At 42.4% G+C, this 17,607-nt stretch overlaps 2 protein-coding genes across 12 annotated transcripts in view; both read right to left on the bottom strand.

The window, feature by feature from the left end:
• MYO1A (myosin IA) overlaps nt 1–3,520 on the bottom strand; it is a 28,738-nt gene extending 25,218 nt beyond the window's left edge. For 2 of the 5 annotated variants that reach the window (XM_077913459.1, XM_077913454.1), the window contains exons 1-3: nt 2,081–2,220; nt 294–419; nt 45–160 (exon numbers count right to left, since the gene is read on the bottom strand). In XM_077913459.1, the coding sequence (XP_077769585.1) occupies nt 45–160; nt 294–407 (230 nt within the window). In that variant the 5' untranslated portion in view covers nt 408–419; nt 2,081–2,220. The other 3 variants (XM_077913458.1, XM_077913456.1, XM_077913457.1) reach the window with 3 other exon arrangements.
• Nucleotides 3,434–17,607, bottom strand: part of NEMP1 (nuclear envelope integral membrane protein 1) — a 30,259-nt gene continuing 16,085 nt past the window's right edge. For 4 of the 7 annotated variants that reach the window (XM_077913467.1, XM_077913460.1, XM_077913464.1 and 1 more), the window contains exons 4-9: nt 15,845–15,917; nt 14,548–14,641; nt 13,966–14,080; nt 13,014–13,239; nt 12,052–12,225; nt 6,895–11,355 (exon numbers count right to left, since the gene is read on the bottom strand). In XM_077913467.1, the coding sequence (XP_077769593.1) occupies nt 11,178–11,355; nt 12,052–12,225; nt 13,014–13,239; nt 13,966–14,080; nt 14,548–14,641; nt 15,845–15,917 (860 nt within the window). In that variant the 3' untranslated portion in view covers nt 6,895–11,177. Of the gene's footprint in view, nt 3,572–6,894; nt 11,356–12,026; nt 12,226–13,013; nt 13,240–13,965; nt 14,081–14,547; nt 14,642–15,844; nt 15,918–17,607 lie in introns of those variants that run through there. The other 3 variants (XM_077913461.1, XM_077913462.1, XM_077913463.1) reach the window with 3 other exon arrangements.

Below are 17,607 nucleotides of genomic sequence, written 5' to 3' on the forward strand. Positions count from 1 at the left end.
GGAAGCTGGGGCCCGGTCAGCCTTCCCTTGGCCACTTTACATACATATGGGGCTTCAGCTCATAGAAGGTATAGTCCTGGTATTTGGCAATGAACTCCGGGCCATAGATGGGCAGTTGTTGGTAGGGATTCACTGAGATCAACACATTCCCAATGTAGGTCTAGAGCCAAAAAAAGGTAAAGAGAATGAGCAGGGGTGGGGGGGTAGGGGGTGTTTGGAGGGGGAGGAAGGGATAGGAGCCCATGAACTCTCTGGCCACACACCCCCAGCCAGGGGCACCCAGATGCACTCACATAAATCTCCTTGCTTTCATAGCGCAGCTGGAGGTTCTTGAGCAGAGGCTCCTGTTCTAGGGGTTCCAGGAGCACAAGGTCCTCCACCCCCACAGAGCCTTCCAGGAGATTCATGGCCAGAGGATCCTGAGAATAAAGGAATCAGTTTGCTGAAGTCTCCTCAGCTTTAGGGGCCAGTAGCTGTGTGGGGGGAAGTGGGCAGAAGGACCTAAGAGAGCCTTCCTCTCCAACTCTTAGCCCTAGAGAGTCCTCAACCCAAGGTGGACTCTGGACTAGCCCAAGCTAGCTGTGGGAAGTTGTGGAAACTCTCCTCCAGTGAGGAGAATCTCCTGCTCCTTGGGGCGCCTGGGTGGCTCGGTGGTTGAGCGTCTGCCTTTGGCTCAGCTCATGATCCCGGGGTCCTGGGATCAAGTGTCGCATCAGGCTCCTGCAGGGAGCCTACTTCTCCCTCTGCCTGTGTCTCTGCCTCTCTCTGTCTCTCATGAATAAATAAGTAAATCTTAAAAAATAATTAAATGGAGCATCTGCCTGCAGCTCAGGTCTATGAGTCCCAGGGTCCTGGGACGAGCCCCATGTCCAGCCCCCTGCTTAGCAAGGAGTTTACTTGTCCCTCTCCCTCTGCCCCTCCTCCCTGCTCACGTACATTCTCTCTCAAATAAATAATAAAATATATTTTTTAAAAAAGATTAGAATATCCTAAACAAACATTAGGTTGGTTTCTCCAACATCAAGTAGCTGTCACGATCTCTGTATATGCCTATATGTCTGTCCCTGTTTTTCCATCTCCAGCTTTTACACCCATTGCTGTAACCTTCCGGCATGGACTTTGCCCCACAGGGACACACCTAGCTTTTTAGTAGCTGGTGGGAGTGGGCTAGGAGGAGCAGAGTCATTGTGAGGCTCAGTCCCCATGCAGTGGGCACATGGCAGTTGTAACCTCTAGAGGAAGCCCAGCCCCCCTCAGTCTTTCCTGTGGGACTGAGTAGGTGGGGTGGCCTGGTGCAGAACAGAATCATTAGTACAATGGTCAGGGCTACTCCCTAAGAGAAATAAAAAAGCCACATCCTTCCAGTCTCCAGCAATGCTAAACCTGGCGGGGGAGGGGAGGGAAGAAGAAATGGAAGGTGGGGCAAGAGGGGAACACTGGCTACTTTCAGCCTTCACTCTGCTTTCCCCAAGTTCCAGAAAATGAGAGCACTTGTCACTTCTTGGAAGGACAAAACTAAGAGCAATAAGAATAGTGACAATAGGGACGCCCGGGTGGCTCAGTGGTTAGGCGTCTGCTTCTGGTTCAGGGCATGGTCCTGGAGTCCCCGGATCGAGTTCCGCATCAGGCTCCCTGCACGGGGCCTGCTTCTCCCTCTGCCTGCGTCTCTGCCTCTCTGTGTGTGTGTCTCTCATGAATAAATAAAATCTTTAAAAAAAAAAAAAAAGAATAGTGACAATAGCAATCTCTGACAATCAGGTACCATGGGCCAGGCAAGGCTCTAAACACTACATATATGAATTCATTTGATGCTTACAAACAATATTCCCTTGAAGTAGTTATTATTATCATCCCACATTTTTCAGATTAAAAAATAAAAGTTAAGTTCTTAAGTAACGGGGCTGGCAATGGTGAGCAGTAGAAGCAGGGCTGGAAGAAGCCATCTTCCTTGGATTTGGATTTGGATTTGAGGGGAGTGGGAATGTGATTGGTTGGAGGGAGGGAAGGGGAAAAAGAAGCAGTCCCCAGAATAGGGCACCCCAAGATGTGCAGAGCAGTGACAGGTTAGGGTAAGACTCACCCAACACCGGAGCTAGGGTGTCCCTTGGAGAATGGTGAATGAAATCCCAATTTGACAGGAAGGGGGCATAGGAGTCTCAAGGCCCGGAGAATGGAGAGGTATCCTCGTTAATGGGAGCTGTCCATGGTGTCCAAGAGGCCAGGAAAGGGGCTTCCCTCCTCTCGCCAGTGTCCACGCTTCTGACCTTCCACTGTGCTGCCTCCTCCAACCAAGGCTCCCTGTGCCAATCAAGCGAGGAGAGGCCAGAGATGGCTGCTCAGCACAAAGTCCGAGGCTGTTCCTGCTGAGGGTGTGGCTCGATTAACCCTTCCCAGGCCTGAAGCCCCAGAGGGAGATGCTCGGTGACATGAGAAAACCCCTTCTAGGTAGGAAAGGGTATTTGGCTGGGCTCAGGTAGACATCTTGCTCCACTGCCCCCCAAATTTGGAAATAAGAGCAAGAGTGAGATTTATAGCCAAGGGAAAGCTTTTCCAAAAAGTCAGAAATGTTGTCAGAGGAAGGTAGGCTGGGGTGTCTTCCTAGCAAAGAAACAGTACTTGCCTCAAACCTTCCTATCTCATTGGGAGTCAGAGGGTTTTTTTGTTTGTTTGTTTTTATGATAGTCACAGAGAGAGAGAGAGAGAGGCAGAGACACAGGCAGAGGGAGAAGCAGGCTCCATGCACCGGGAGCCCGATGTGGGATTCGATCCCGGGTCTCCAGGATCGCGCCCTGGGCCAAAGGCAGGCGCCAAACCGCTGCGCCACCCAGGGATCCCAAGTCAGAGGGTATTAATGACATTACCATTACTTGGGGGAACCAAGCAGATAAAATCCCCAAATTCCCCTCCCCCCCCACGAGTCAGCCCCCACAAACAGACCCAAACACTATAGTTAGTAATACCACCCAGCATTTGTATCGATGTCAGCTCACCGATTCCCACCTGTATCATCTCACTGAATCACACCACCCTGTGAGCTAGGCAGTGCAGCTACTCACTCCATTGAAAATGAAAATTAGCGGCAGAGACTGAGGCTCAGAGAGGTTCCACAGACAGTATGTGGCAGGAACAGAATGCAGCTTCCTGACCCTCAGTTGGCCACAGCTTTGAGCCCAAGTCTTGGTATTCCTAATTTTAATCCTTCTGTATGAGGAACCTGAATGAGACCCTGATATGCTGCTTCCCGGGTACTAACCCAGCTGGAAATAGCTGCCTCCAATAGATAGGAGCTTATACAATCCTATTCACCAGGGTACCCCCTCATCCACCCAGGAAAATTCCTAAACAGGCTCCCTCTGCCTACCGTACTCTCTCCCAGGCATGCACAAAGAGCAAATGGGTCATTACACACACTTAGCTGCAAAGAGACTGGATCCTCCAACTCCCAGCCACAGCTGCTTGGTTCAAGGTCCAAACTTTACTGCTCTCATAGAAGCACTCTACAGATGACTGGCCCATCAGCAGTTCCATTATCAACCTGCCCTTACATGATTTATTGATCTCCTATATATATCTGAAGGGAGAAAAAAGGCAAGGGAAAGAGAAAGTGAGGAGGAAGCCAGTGGAAGTGCCATCAGCACATAATCCCAGGTGTAAGTGGAAGCAGCCTCTGTGTCAGAGGCAAAAAGGACTACAGATCCTCTGTTTCACAGGGAGAAAACAGACCTAGGGTGAGAAGCCCCTTTCCCAGGATCACACCACTGCCAACCTGGCGGAGCTGGAACCAGAACCCAGGTCTCCTGTTCTCCAGGCCCGGAATCCGCAGCTGCCTACAGCTTGGGGTGTATTTCTGTGTCCACCCACTCACTCATTTTCTGAGTGCCTGCCATGTGCTCACACAGGAGAAGGGATTCTAAAATGAGATGGCATCCTCAGGCCGAGAGACAATGGCATGAACATCACAGCTGGGGTGACCAACCATCCTAGTTTGTCTCGGACCTGCAGAGTTCTCTGAACTAGGAAGATTCTGGCCAAACCGGGATGAATGGATCACTCTAAATTAGTGAGGTACAAATACACATCCAAGTCAGTGGGGATTTCAAGATGTGTCAAAGCATTCCTGGGATGAGAGGAAACATGGAGGAGGCAGGACTGTGATTTGATCCTCAGGCAAAACTGAAGTAACTGGAGCTGACAAGTCTTCTCCCACCATTGATTCTGAAACCCCCTTCCTCTTCTCTCTCCATTAACATTTCTATAAGGGGCATGAGGGAACTTTGGGGGCAATGGAAATGCTCTGAATCATGGCCCTGGTAGTGATTACACAACTGTCAATTAACTCCTCTTGTCAAAACTCAGCAAAACTTGAAACTAACGAATTTTACTGTATATAAATGATACTTCAGGGGCAGCCCTGGTGGCGCAGCGGTTTAGCGCCGCCTGCAGCCAGGGGTGTGGTCCTGGAGACCCGGGATCGAGTCCCACATCAGGCTTGTTGCATGGAGCCTGCTTCTCCCTCTGCCTGTGTCTCTGCGTCTCTCTCTCTCTCTCTCTCTGTGCCTCTATGAATAAATAAATAAAATCTTTAAAAAAAAAATAAATGATACTTCAGTGAAGCTGGCAAAAAGATAAGTTAAAAAAAAGAAGAGGGCAGCCCAGGTAGCCCAGCGGTTTAGCGCCGCCTTCAGCCCAGAGTGTGATCCTGGAGATCCAGGATGGAGTCCCACGTCAGGCTCCCCGCATGGAGCCTGCTTCTCCCTCTGCCTGTGTCTCTGCCTCTCTAGCTCTGTGTCTCTCATGAATAAATAATAAAGTCTCTTTAAATAAATAAATAAATAAATAAATAAATAAATAAATAAATAAATAAATAAAAATAGAAGAAAGATGAAAATTCTAGATCCTTCAGTGCCGATGACTAATGGCGTTGGGAAGGCAGGAGTCTGATTAAACTAATTAATATCTTTTTTAAAATGACGCTATACAATACAAACACAGAAGTTTTCAGATATGGTGAAGATGTTTGGTGGTAGAGGGTCTTCTTGACTGTCACAAATTATTTTGTGTCAATTAGTAACATTGATCAAATACTGTGTGCCAGGCAATAAGCTAAGTGTTTTACATCCTTGCTATTCAGAAAGGACCACACCCCACACCTGAATCACCTGGGAGCTTATTAGAAATGCAGAATCTTGGGGCTCAAGCCAGATTTACTCTATCAGAAGTCTGCATTTGAACAAGCTTCCCAGATGATTCCTATGCATGTTCAAGTTTGAACACTTTTTATTTTTTTAAAGATTTTATTTGAGAGAGAGAGAGAGAACTAGTGAGGTGAGTGGCAGAGGTAGAAGCAGGCTCCCCGCTGATCACGGTGCTCGATGTAGAGCTTGATCTCACGATCATGACCTGAACCAGCAGCAGATACTTAACTGAGCCACCCAGGCACCCCAAGAACTTCTTCACACACATTATCTTTTTTTGTCCTCACTAAAACCCTATGTTGCATACCTAGCAAGTATGCTTTAAGCTTTTAATAATTCGATGATTAATAATCACCTCCATCTCTTCTTTACCTAGTATAGTTATAGAAGGGAGGGGAGGAAAAAAAAAAAAAGGAGGGAGGGGAGGAAAGATGCCATTAGTATGCATAAATTTATATAAATTTACATATGGACTCCATCCTGATTCTTCCTATTTTACCATCTTTGAGAACTGAACAATAGATTTCTATGTAGTCTGAATAACTGAGAAGAGAGGACACAGGGTCAGAATTAATGTAAATACTATAACAGATCTTCAGAACAAAGGATATAGCTAAAACATAAAAGAAAACGGGAGGTGCCAGACTTCTGCAGAAGCTGGGCCTAGACATAATTGAAGTTATTATTCCATGGCCCTTAATATTCACTATATCCCTGCCCATGCTCCTCCCTCCCCCCAAACAAAGCTCTTGGCAGACATCCCACAGCTGGATCTCCAGGTCTTCTCCTCACTCCAGTGGAGAAACAAAAGATATTTTATGCCATTAAAAAGAACCAGGGGGGAATCCCTGGGTGGCTCAGCGGTTTAGTGCCTGCCTTTGGCCCAGGGCGGGATCCTGGAGTCCCGGGATTAAGTCCCATGTCAGGCTCCCGGCATGGAGCCTGCTTCTCCCTCCTCCTGTGTCTCTGCCTCTCTCTCTATGTCTATAATAGATAGATAGATAGATAGATAGATAGATAGATAGATAGATAGATAGATAGACAGACCGACCTAGGTGTGCTTGGGTGGCTCGGTCAGTTGAGTGTCTGACTCTTGGTTTTGGCTCAGGTCATGATCTCAGGGTTGTGAGATCGAGCCCTGAGTGGGGCTCTGTACTCAGTGGGGAATCTGCTGGAGATTTTTCCTCTCACTCTGACCCTCCCCAGTGCTCATGCTCTCTCTCTCAAAATAAATAAATCTTGAAAGAAAGAAAGAAAGAAAGAAAGAAAGAAAGAAAGAAAGAAAGAAAGAAAGAAAGAAAGAAAGAAAAAGAAAAGAAAAGAAAAGAAAAGAAAAGAAAAGAAAAGAAAAGAAAAGAAAAGAAAAGAAAAGAAAAGAAAGAAAAGAAAAGAAAGAAACTGAAGTACAATCAGAGTAGCTCCCTGGACTAGGAATAACCTATACATGTTTTTTCTGGAGACAGATGGTCATAACAACCTGCAACTCCTGCAAAAATACCCCTTAGAGATCTGGCATGCTAGGAAATCATCCAAAGGATGGAAGTAGACCAAGACAGACCCAGGGTAAAGAGTGGTGGTTCAGAAAAAGAGGAAAATAGATGGCATGCAACACCATCTCATCAGAAAGATGAAACTTAGAAGCTAATTGCTTCAAGTGATCCAAATAAGAGAAGTACACGTTCATTAAGAGACCACTAAATCGTCTATAAAACTTTATTAAAATTGGGATTACTTACAAATTTGTACAATAAAAATGAAAAAATATATAATAAGACATTGTTATTTTTTCTTACAGAAAAGAGTGAAAATGAGACCCATGACAAAGAGCCATCCCTGATCATTTTGTTCCTTTCAAACATTTATGAACATTTATTTTAAATATAAATGACAAATCTTTTAAAACAACACTAAGGCATTACCCACAGGCTAAAACTTACCCAAGAATTCCTTAGTCCTGCTATTTCACCATCAATTCCACAAACATGGGAAACTGAGGCAATGGCTGGCTTTAACAGTCCTAATACTCACATCACATTATGAGCTATCTAGTAGGTTAAAGTGATACGAATGCTGCCCATGCTGTAGGAAAGTTCAGAAAAGATGATTTCACCATTTTCAAGTTACTGTCAAGAGTCAAGAGTATAAAGAGGAAAATGACACACACAGGCAGGGGATGTGGGAGCCCAAAGTCCCAAATTTGGGGGAGGCTGTGTGCCATTCCCACCCCCTACTAAAGCTGTGTGTTGATGTGGACATGAATCTGCTTTGTTTATTCCCAGCAGGCTCTGGCTCCCATCACATAAGGCACCAAACACCCTTTTTAAGGTAGTAACCATCTAGAATCCACCTCAACAGCAACTGAGTCCATAAGCTAAGTTACCAAAAGATACCACTGATCACCATAACTGCATAGGTTTGCCTAAACATAATAATATATTTCTGCTACATCAAAACATAAACAAGAGGTTTTGGGTGCATTTGCCTTGTACATATGGCTATTTTTATATGTTTATTACTTGGTTTCAGTGCCTATGTAATATGAAGGCATAATAAATCTGTCAAACCATCCTCTCCTTGGTTGAAATAAAGTTCTTGGCATTTCAATATAGGTTATTATCTCATATGTCAGACCTAAGTCCAAAGGAATACTAGAAGGACATTTAATTTCCTTTCCTCCTACTTCAACTTTCACTACTCAATTCAGAGAAAAGTTATGAGTACACAGCTAAGAACCATTTTTACGCAGGCATCCATCTGAGCCCATCTTTTTTCTGGAACAAAAAGATTAAGGGCAATTGCATAATCCATTTCCAAGCTTTTTATGGATATCAGGGCCAGGAAGGACTATCTGGCCTATTTGGGTCCTTTCATTCATCAAATCTCTAATGTATATGCCAGGTGGGAATTGGGTTGAAGGGAACACAGTGAAGAAAGGGCTAGGCCTTGAATGGGATGTATCAGCACAAAATAGAACACTGGGACCCAAAGACTATGAGCAGCAGAAACCTCTTTGTAACAGACATAAAAGTCATGAATTTGGGGGGAGGAAATAAGCCAGTTCTGGTGGGATGATGTGGCTGATAGGACCTTCTTCTTAAAAGACACCCTAGTTGCAAAACTGCCCTTATTTTTGGTGATTGGTTCCATTGTTCTCATGAAAGCAATCTGTGTGGAGAAGGGAAGGGGAAATGTTTTAGGCCAGCTGGCTCTCATATTCCAATTAATGGCAGTCATGCTCTACATAACTTGGTCAGACCAATTAGCAGCGACAGATTTCCAATGCTGAAGAGACCTTGAGCCCTAGGGCCAATTTACAGCTGCATATTTGCGAGCAAGACGCTGACATGGCAGCAGACATGGCTCCAATGTTCAGCTCACTCCATGGTTATCCCTTCAATCCTTTTCGATGAGATCAGTCTGAGAGATGAGACTATGCTGAATTGCAAGAGTTGTAACTGCCAGAGAAAATTAAGTGGGGGTTTCAAGTAGTGACTGAGCCAGCAGACTAAGTGGCCAAGAGGGAGACAAGAGCAGCTCCGAAGAAGGTTTATGGAGTCAAGCAATCTGCGGGCCTATGGAGGCTCTGAAGCATCTGGGGCAGAGCCACACAAGCAGGCAGGGCAAGGACACGCAGCACACCAAAGGCACCGTCGTCCTTCACTGTCTCAGAGCAGCTCTCATTGCCACAGGACCTCCACTGCCTACAGCTCGGGTCTCTGACTACAGACATGGAGTAATAAACTGAGTTTGATTTTACTCACCCCAAGTTCAAACATGGTGAAAAGAAGTGGCCTGGAGATGGAAACTATATTTCACAAGGAGTTTAAGCAGAAAAACAGGAGACTCTTGCCCTGCTTCACAGTGCTTTCTCACTGAGATAAAGATAAGAGGCAGGGAAAGTCACCCTGGAGGCAGGCTACCACCTCCCCAACAAGCAATCTGGGGGAAGGCACCAAAGTCCAGGTAATCCTGAGACCACTTGTACAGATGAATTATTTTTTAAATCAACTGCTGCTCAAATATGCTAGATCTTGATTTCTATAAATAAAGCAAAAAATACTATATTCCAGGGGTCCTAACAGTTCTTTGCAGAGAGATAAAATTTTACCATGTACCTAATTTACAAAGGCATAAAAGTTTCCCAATATAAAGCTCGTTTGCCCTGCAACTTTAACCCCTCAGCATCTGCCCAAATACTGCTTTTTCACTTTCTACTATATGTGTATTTGCCGCCAATTGAGGTAGTTATCACATTAGGACAGTTTAAAGCTATGGGAAACACTAGTGGTGATAATCAACTGGCCACCTGGAGGGGAGTCTCAGAGCTGACATTTTGGAAGTCAGCAATGAGCCCAGGGCCTTTCAAGATTATCTGATAAATGGCTGGTCTGAAGGGGACATTACAGCTTTTTAAAAAAAAATCATCTGCCTTCTTGATGATCATGGTAAACTAGTGAGCCTGATGCTGTGCTCCTGCTATCAATGTCTATATTCCTGGCTAAAGTAATTACAGCTTCTTCCAAGGTACAGGGGTGAAGATCACCAAGACAGAACCAAGCAAATGAGAGACTTGGGAATTTGCTCCCTCATAAATGCCATTGCTGGTCTATAAAAGTACTTTCCAATGGTAAAAGAATCTGAAACTAATGGCACTGTGATAAAAGGCAGCATGAATCTCTGGTCAGAAATGGAGCTGCAAGTAAGTATAGAAAAATGTGTCTGATCCTGATAGGTGAATGAAGAGGCATCAAGATTACCTGGAGATCTATTTTGTAGCAATGCAAATTGTGACAGCTACATAGCTACAACTTGTATGTTGTAGCAAGGAAACTTCACAGATAGTGTCGGGGCTTACAAATTAGCTAGATTGGTGGGGGGGGTGCATAAAAGTGATAAAGGCTAAAAAGAATGGTTAGAATGGGTAGACAAAGGAAGAGAGAAGAAAAGGAGAGTTTCTTGATTCCATAGCAACTCAAAGATACATGTTCCACTGACAGGAAAAACAGCATGTAAAAAGTATTTAAATTCTCTAAAAAACGATCACTTCTCCCAACTAGCAGGAATAATGCTACCAACCAAGGGGAAGAGAATATAAGAAATGAAACGAACCCTAAATTGTACATCACAGTTGAGGAAATAGACACTTCCTGAAAGAGCAAAGGGAACAAGGAGGAACGGGAAGGGAAGAATGCAAATGTCTTAAGATAGAATTAAAAGTTGGATATAATAAAAACCTCCCCCTACAAAAGAGTTCACAAGAATGTTCCTAAAAGCAAGTGATACTTAGAATATCATATTGTGAGAACTAATTCAAAGCTCAACACAATAATTCTGGGGCGTTAATGGATAATCCATATCAATAAGCATGTAGAGGCCTATGGGCTTGTCAATCTGGAACACTTGCTGGTTCTGGAACATGAGTTTGTTACATTTTAAAAAAATATATCCATTTAAAAAACAAGACAGAAATAAAAATCTACTTTCCTCTTAAAACAGCTAAAACAAATATTATTCTAAAGTCATTGAAAGAAAAGAAGAAAAGGAGGCTCAGATTTATGGGTTTCTCTCTGGAAGATGCAGCCGAGGGTCTGAAAACATTGCTGCAACATGTAACAGTTCTCACTTTTGAGTGCCAGTGATGGTGCCAGAAATGCTATCACCGAGTCAACCTTTAAGAGGCGCTAGAATGCCATGCTAGGTGTGGCCATCCAGTTTTTTGTTTTTGAAACATAAACGTGGGCCAACAACCAATGGGAAGCATTGAAAGCATTCACTACTTTACCCACTCTCCCTCAGAGATCCCACAGAGACCACCAAGACCATTTCCAAAGGGATGCCTGCTCAGGCCTGTAATTTCAGTGGGAGGATTTCTATGCTATCTCATCCTGTTTCAAAGAGTTGAGAAGCAATGGTGCACAAACGTAACATGGACCATTGAGATACCAAGCCAGTCCATATAAAGATAACTGACCACCACCTAAGTCAGGAGTTGATCTGTTGTGTGATAGCAGGATACTGAGGATCTGAGTCCTCCTCTTCAGTGGATGTTTCTTCATAGATTTCATCCTGGGCAAGGATGCTCCCTAATCCATATTCCTGCTCATGGACAGAAACCTCATTTGGTGTGAGGTGAGAAGAACCTTCCACAAAGTCAGCAAATCTGGAAAAGAGAAGATAGTACTCATTAAGAACCTGCCTTCTGTCCTTTCTGGTTTCCTTTCAAAATAAGAACAAATTGAAACTCCTGATACACTCACAGCTCAAATTTTACAGTCTATCCTTACTCTGGCAGGTAAGTAGACTAAAAGCAAGAAACAAGGAGAAAAGGAAAGCTGGGATCATAAGCCAACATCCCCTGAAACCCCATCCTGCTTAATAAGCACTAGCCTATCCTTTTAGTTAGGAAAGTGCTAAGGTTCTTTTAGTCATCTGTAATCCTGATAAGATTATAGGGCATTACACAGTTATTCATGTTTATGGCCCTATAAACATATGGCCATCAGGATTCCAAATTGGAAGCTTCACAAACTCATTGGTACAGTTGCTCCCAAATAAAAAGGGAACACCACTGCCTCCTGCAAAAAACCCACTCAGACACAGGAAACTTAATGTGATACTGGAGTCTTCTCCTCTCAATACTACAATCAAATCCAGAGGAGATGGTTCCTTGAGGGAGCAGAAAACAGGCTACTATTTAACATAGATGATATATATATATCTTTTTCTCAACCACCCCTACATGAACAGGAAAACAAAACTACCAATACAAAATGTTTATCTACAAGTATGATCTCTATTAAAACGCAAGGTCAAAATTATCCTGCTAGATACCTGGAATAGCTGGCCAAGACTTTACCTCTTTGGAGACTGGATTCGAGAAACAGTCTTCCAAGCAGAGCAGTCTGGACTGTTACAATATTCTCGAAGCTCCTCTAAAGCCTTTCGGGTCTCTACCTCTCCTTGTATCCGATATTCTTCTTCTGTCAGGAGACGAGGGGGCACAGTCTTTTCTGTTGCCTTACACATCTTTCTGTGCTCACCAAAATAACATCATGAATAATTAATCAGTAATTTCTATCCAGCCTGCCCTCTAGCTCCCTTCAGTGAGCCAAGTATATAGCAGAGAGCCTGGACATTAAGAGTCATCATTCCCACCTTTCTTCTTTAGAAATCTTTACTTATAATACACTCCTGACACGCTAGACTAGGAATGACAAGTCAGAGTAATCAATATTATTCACTAACGTGAATAAATTCACTTATTTCCAATAAATGATAGACAAAATATGTATTTTCTAATAAGTGGAAAAATGACAAGAAAATGATGGTATAAGATTATGGTCCATTAACTTGGGATTCCCCAAACTAAAGGTATCACCTTGACTATGTATAATAGAACCACCACTGACAACTTCAGAATCTATGACCATTCCATGTTCACTATGCAAGATGATATCATGCTTTGAACTACATCTTAGAACTCCCAGAGCAACCTGAGAACCAACATGAAATAATCTGAGACCAGGTGACCCTGAGGCATGTGGCATAAAAGTGATATACTCTGCACCACCTAGTGGTAACAGGTACACATGACACTTTACTGGATGCTTTTTTAAATATAAAATGACTAAACTAAAATTATAAATATGCCTATAGAGAGTCTGAGAAGAAAGATTTGGAAAGAACAAAAGCAGAAGCATAATGCAATCAATTTCCATGAGCAAAGAGGCTCCCAAGTCAATGCCTCTATACCCTTTTGCTGGCAACTGCATCCCACATGGCATGTTCCAATACAAAGTTATATTGCATTTCAGTCACCTGTAAGTGATGTACAGCCACTGAATAGGGTACTCCAGGTTCTTAGTACACAGTGCAATGATGATAATTGCAAGGGCAATATGTGGTATCTGGATACCAGAATACATGAAAAATAGGCCCATCAGCTGCAAGGTCCAGGTCAGCAGGTTGATACTTCGTTCATTCTCCAAGGGCCCATACTTGTAACAGATTGCAAAACTCATGAATCCAACCGTGAGGACATAGCCTATGAGAAGAGTCATCAGAAAACATTCTTTTTCATCTATAACTGGTAAAAATAATTTGTGTGGGGAGCAGTAGTGCATTCACGACATAGCACCTATTGAACCAGGAAAATGGACAAGATCTTTACCCAGTTATTCACACTTTTTTCATTACTCAAATATATTATTCTAAGTTCTATCCTTTCCATTATCCCCAAATTTATTTGGTTCAAATGGAGAATTAAAGGTACATGTTGAACAATGCTAGAAGAGTCTATTTTAAAAAGCCTAATAATACAGAAATCCAGATTAAGCACTTCTCAAAAGGTAGATTAAGGGTCACAAACTGTGCAACCAAAGGATCTTCACTTTACAGAAAGATTCACTGTAGAGACCTTTACTCCTAAGGTCTTCAAATGTATTTAAAATATGATTATATATATTAATAAAGTCAATTTATAGCTTTTCAGAAAGATGCCTATTGTGTAGAGAGGTGTACTTATAAAAACACCAACCAATTAAAGTCTTTTCCCTGGCAGCCTGATTTTCATTTATTTATTTTTTTTTTTTTTCTGATTTTCATTTAATGTGACAACTGCACAGGGTTAGAAATAAAGTGAAGAACTATTATTCTTAAAGATTAATAAAATGGCATGGACTCCTGTAAACAGGCAACATCTTTTCATGATCAAATGAACTAAAACAACCTATAAACATATAAAAAGGAAAGCAAAACCAACAACACTTACTTAAAAGATACTGCCAGTAACACCTCCAGATCTCTTGTAAATTTTTTAAAACTAGCTGAATGAGGTACAGAGAAAAGGACCAGCCTCCCACCAGGATGACGTAAATGGGACTTTTCTAAGATAGAGTAGAAGTGAAAACAAAAAGTTACAACAGGCTTTCCATACATAAAAGCAGCAAAATGGAACTATGATTTTAAAAAAATTCAACCTACTAAAAATGCCCAAAAACCATATCTCTTAAGAAGACATCCTTTATATTTAAAATGGCATAGTGTGCAAAGAACACTGGGAAAATGAGGTGCTAAATTACTTAAAAGCCTAGCTGTGTAATCAGCAAACAGGAAGGAGTCTTAATTCCCCACTGTGCACAGGATTTTAAATATAAAGGGGGAATTTGTATATAATCAGGCTCCAAATTTCATCATGGAAAGTACCTTTCTGAATCAAGGAAAAAGTCAATGAAAAAGGACACTGACTTATCAGTCACCAGCGCAAATTTTCAGTGCTGTAAGATTATCTGAGAAAACAGTCCCTCAACTTTCTAAGATCCTCCTGACTACATATGAGGACTCTGCAACTTACCTTGGGCATAAACTTGGACAGTATGAAAATGATGATTAGTAGAGAGGCCGCAATTCCCACACTCACCCCAGTAGAATAGTAGAAGATTTGGCTTCTGCAGAAAGAAACATTATTTCATGACTATGTGGTCTTCATACATGGCACTGTTCGAACAAGAACTATCCCAGCCAAAAGACAGAAAAAAAGTATAAGAGTAGAGCAGATTAGACAAGACTGGTACAACGTAACTGCGGCCAGCTTATGCGGATTTGTATGAGCCCCTCAAATATATATACCAATAAGCCTCTGCTTGGTCTCAAAGTCCCATTGCAGCACCTCTTCCAACCCAGTTTTCTTTTTTTAATTTACATTTTTAAAAAATATTTTATTTATTTATTCATGAGAATACGCAGAGAGCAGAGAGCAGAGAGAGAGAGAGAGAGAGGCACAGACAAAGGCAGAGGGAGAAGCAGGCTCCATGCAGGGAGCCCGACATGGGACTTGATCCCAGGTCTCTAGGATCGCGCCCTGGGCTAAAGGCAGCGCTAAACCGCTGAGCCACCCGGGCTGCCCCCAACCCAGTTTTTAATGAGAATCTTTCTTCTAAGGAACTGCCCCATTTCACGGGGAAAAGAAAGGTGCAAGGATACTGCCTGAGTGGACACTGAAACTGGAACTGAACTGATTACCCAGAAAGATAAAGCAGATGCAGGCTCTTTCTGCCAGACATTCCTCCCTCACTGTGAGTTTCTCTCAGGATCCTCAAAATAAGGAACTTTTACCAATCTCACTCCAGCCCAACTTCAAACTCCAATGTGTAGCTTTCATTCTCTATTCCACAAATATTTTTTTTTTTACTTGTGTACAAAGTTAATGTCGATTCTACATTTGTTCAGTGTTTGTTATCTATATGTTTTCTTATTTGTACATGTCAGTTTCACCTAGCTTAGCTAGGTTCCTAAAAACAGGAAATGAATAAGTGTTTGTTCCTTTACCTCTGAATAGCATGAAACTCACCAACACATGCCCCTGTAAAAATGAGGACTTAATATGTTATTTCGAAAGGGATGTGATGTATTGGCTAAATCCCCTCACATGATGGCTCAATCCAATGGGAGAATTTCATTCTTGCCAATCTTGTTTAATAGAAGAAAAAAGCAAAAATCATAACATGTACTGAAGTATTTACAATTTTTTCCAAGGAGGCAATGTGCCTAGTCATAAAACTCATAGAAAAGGGAAGGGCAGCACTTTATGATAAAAGCCAAGCAGGGCGGGTCTAAGTCTCATCATTCTGCACTCCAGCCTTGGAACCTACCTGCTCAGCAAATCTCCACAAAAAAATAGCATAAGTCCAAGGAGGAACATGAAGAAGAGTTTGGGGTCAAATCCTGAAATAAATAAAGACTTCTGTTTCAAAGGGAAAACAAAAGTTTAAGGCATTATAGAACAAAAGACAACGCTGGCATTATTGGTCAGCTAATAAAATACAATTGATCCTTGAACAACAGGAGTTTGAATTGCACGGGTCCACTTATACACAGACTTTTTCTGACAAATTCATCACAGTACTGTAATGAATTTTCTCTTCCTATGGTTTTCTTAGTAACATTTCCTTTTCCCTAGCTTACTTTATAGCAAGAATACAGCATCTAATATGTGTAACAAACAAAATATGTATTAACTGACCATCTATGCTATCAGTAAGTTTTCCAGTCAACAGCAGGCTATTAATAATTAAGTTCTGAGGAGTCAAAAGTTATATGCAGATTTTCAACTGAGGCAACAGGGTAAATCAGCCAGTACCCCAACCCCCATACTATTCAAGGATTAACTATAAATGCAAACCACCTACCTAAACAGTATTGTAAATTCCACACAAAGCTTGGGAACCTTTCCAAACAGAAAATAGAAGGTCTCTGTCTAACCTGTACTTTTCTGGAGATCTTATTTTTATTTTGGCTATCTATGCTAAGGCTAAAAGAAACTAGGCTTTGCTTTGGATGGAGCCAGGAATGCCATCAGTACTTCATGCAATTGCCCACAAGGGGTCTCTACCACTCTGGCTTTTCTGCCGAAAGTCCCTCACAGGTTCGGATTCAGCAGATTTGCCTAGAACTTTGGGTCTGGGCCCTCTGTTGTTCTCTAACTGGCTGCTTTTCTTGCCCAACACCACCACCTACTTCCTTCTGCTATACATTGTGTTGGAAAAGCCTACACTCAAACACATCTCACCCGGGACCAGGGGACCCAAGCAGAGGTCCCTCAGTGACATACCAGACACTCCCACAGCATTCACATTCAAGAGCTCTGAGTCTAGGGGAGGCCCACAAACCGAAGAGGAGCAAGAAGAATCAGTACAGGTAAAAGGAGCATAATAAAAAAAAAGGCAAAAAAAAAAAAAAAAAAAGGCAAATACTTATACAACAACAAAACCTGTGGAACCGTGGGACAATTAGAAGGGCACAATATATTTTGTAGCAAAACTCAGGAATGTTTCTGCTATTCACAACATCCCAGAACCCTAGGTGGTAACTAAGGAGGGACCAAAAGTCAGAAAATTCAACAGGATAACAACTCCAGTCCTCTGTGAAACTTTCTCAGACATATTTGGAAAAGAAAACTCCCAGTTCTACTGAACAAGCCTTCAACTTCAGTGATTTTCATAGTTACTTACAATTTCACAAATCCTCTTTTTACTTATAAAATATTAATATCCAGTTCTACCCATCTTTAGTTTCTATTATTCAACCATTCAGGTCTTCAAATGGAGGTCTATACATTCTGGACATGTAACTTTTCTAGAAATGCCCAGAAGGCAGGAATAAATCCATCTTACTCTGAAGAACAGTAGGCATTATCAGCTCAGGGCCACTGGAAGTATTAGGAACACAAGTCTTCACAAATCTAGATAAGGAGGTACACAGAATGACCTACAGTGAAGTCTCTCTTCTAGGCCTAAAGGGTTTTATGTGGGAGAGAGACTCTCTTAACTGTTTGAAGCAGTGGTGTACTCAGGTTATAATTAGAAGCAAAAAGGAGCTGTCCTGGGCTAACTAACTTCTCTGTCTCACTAATTAC

The sequence above is a fragment of the Canis aureus genome, chromosome 11 (assembly GCF_053574225.1).
Source record: "Canis aureus isolate CA01 chromosome 11, VMU_Caureus_v.1.0, whole genome shotgun sequence".
Lineage (NCBI taxonomy): Eukaryota > Metazoa > Chordata > Mammalia > Carnivora > Canidae > Canis > Canis aureus.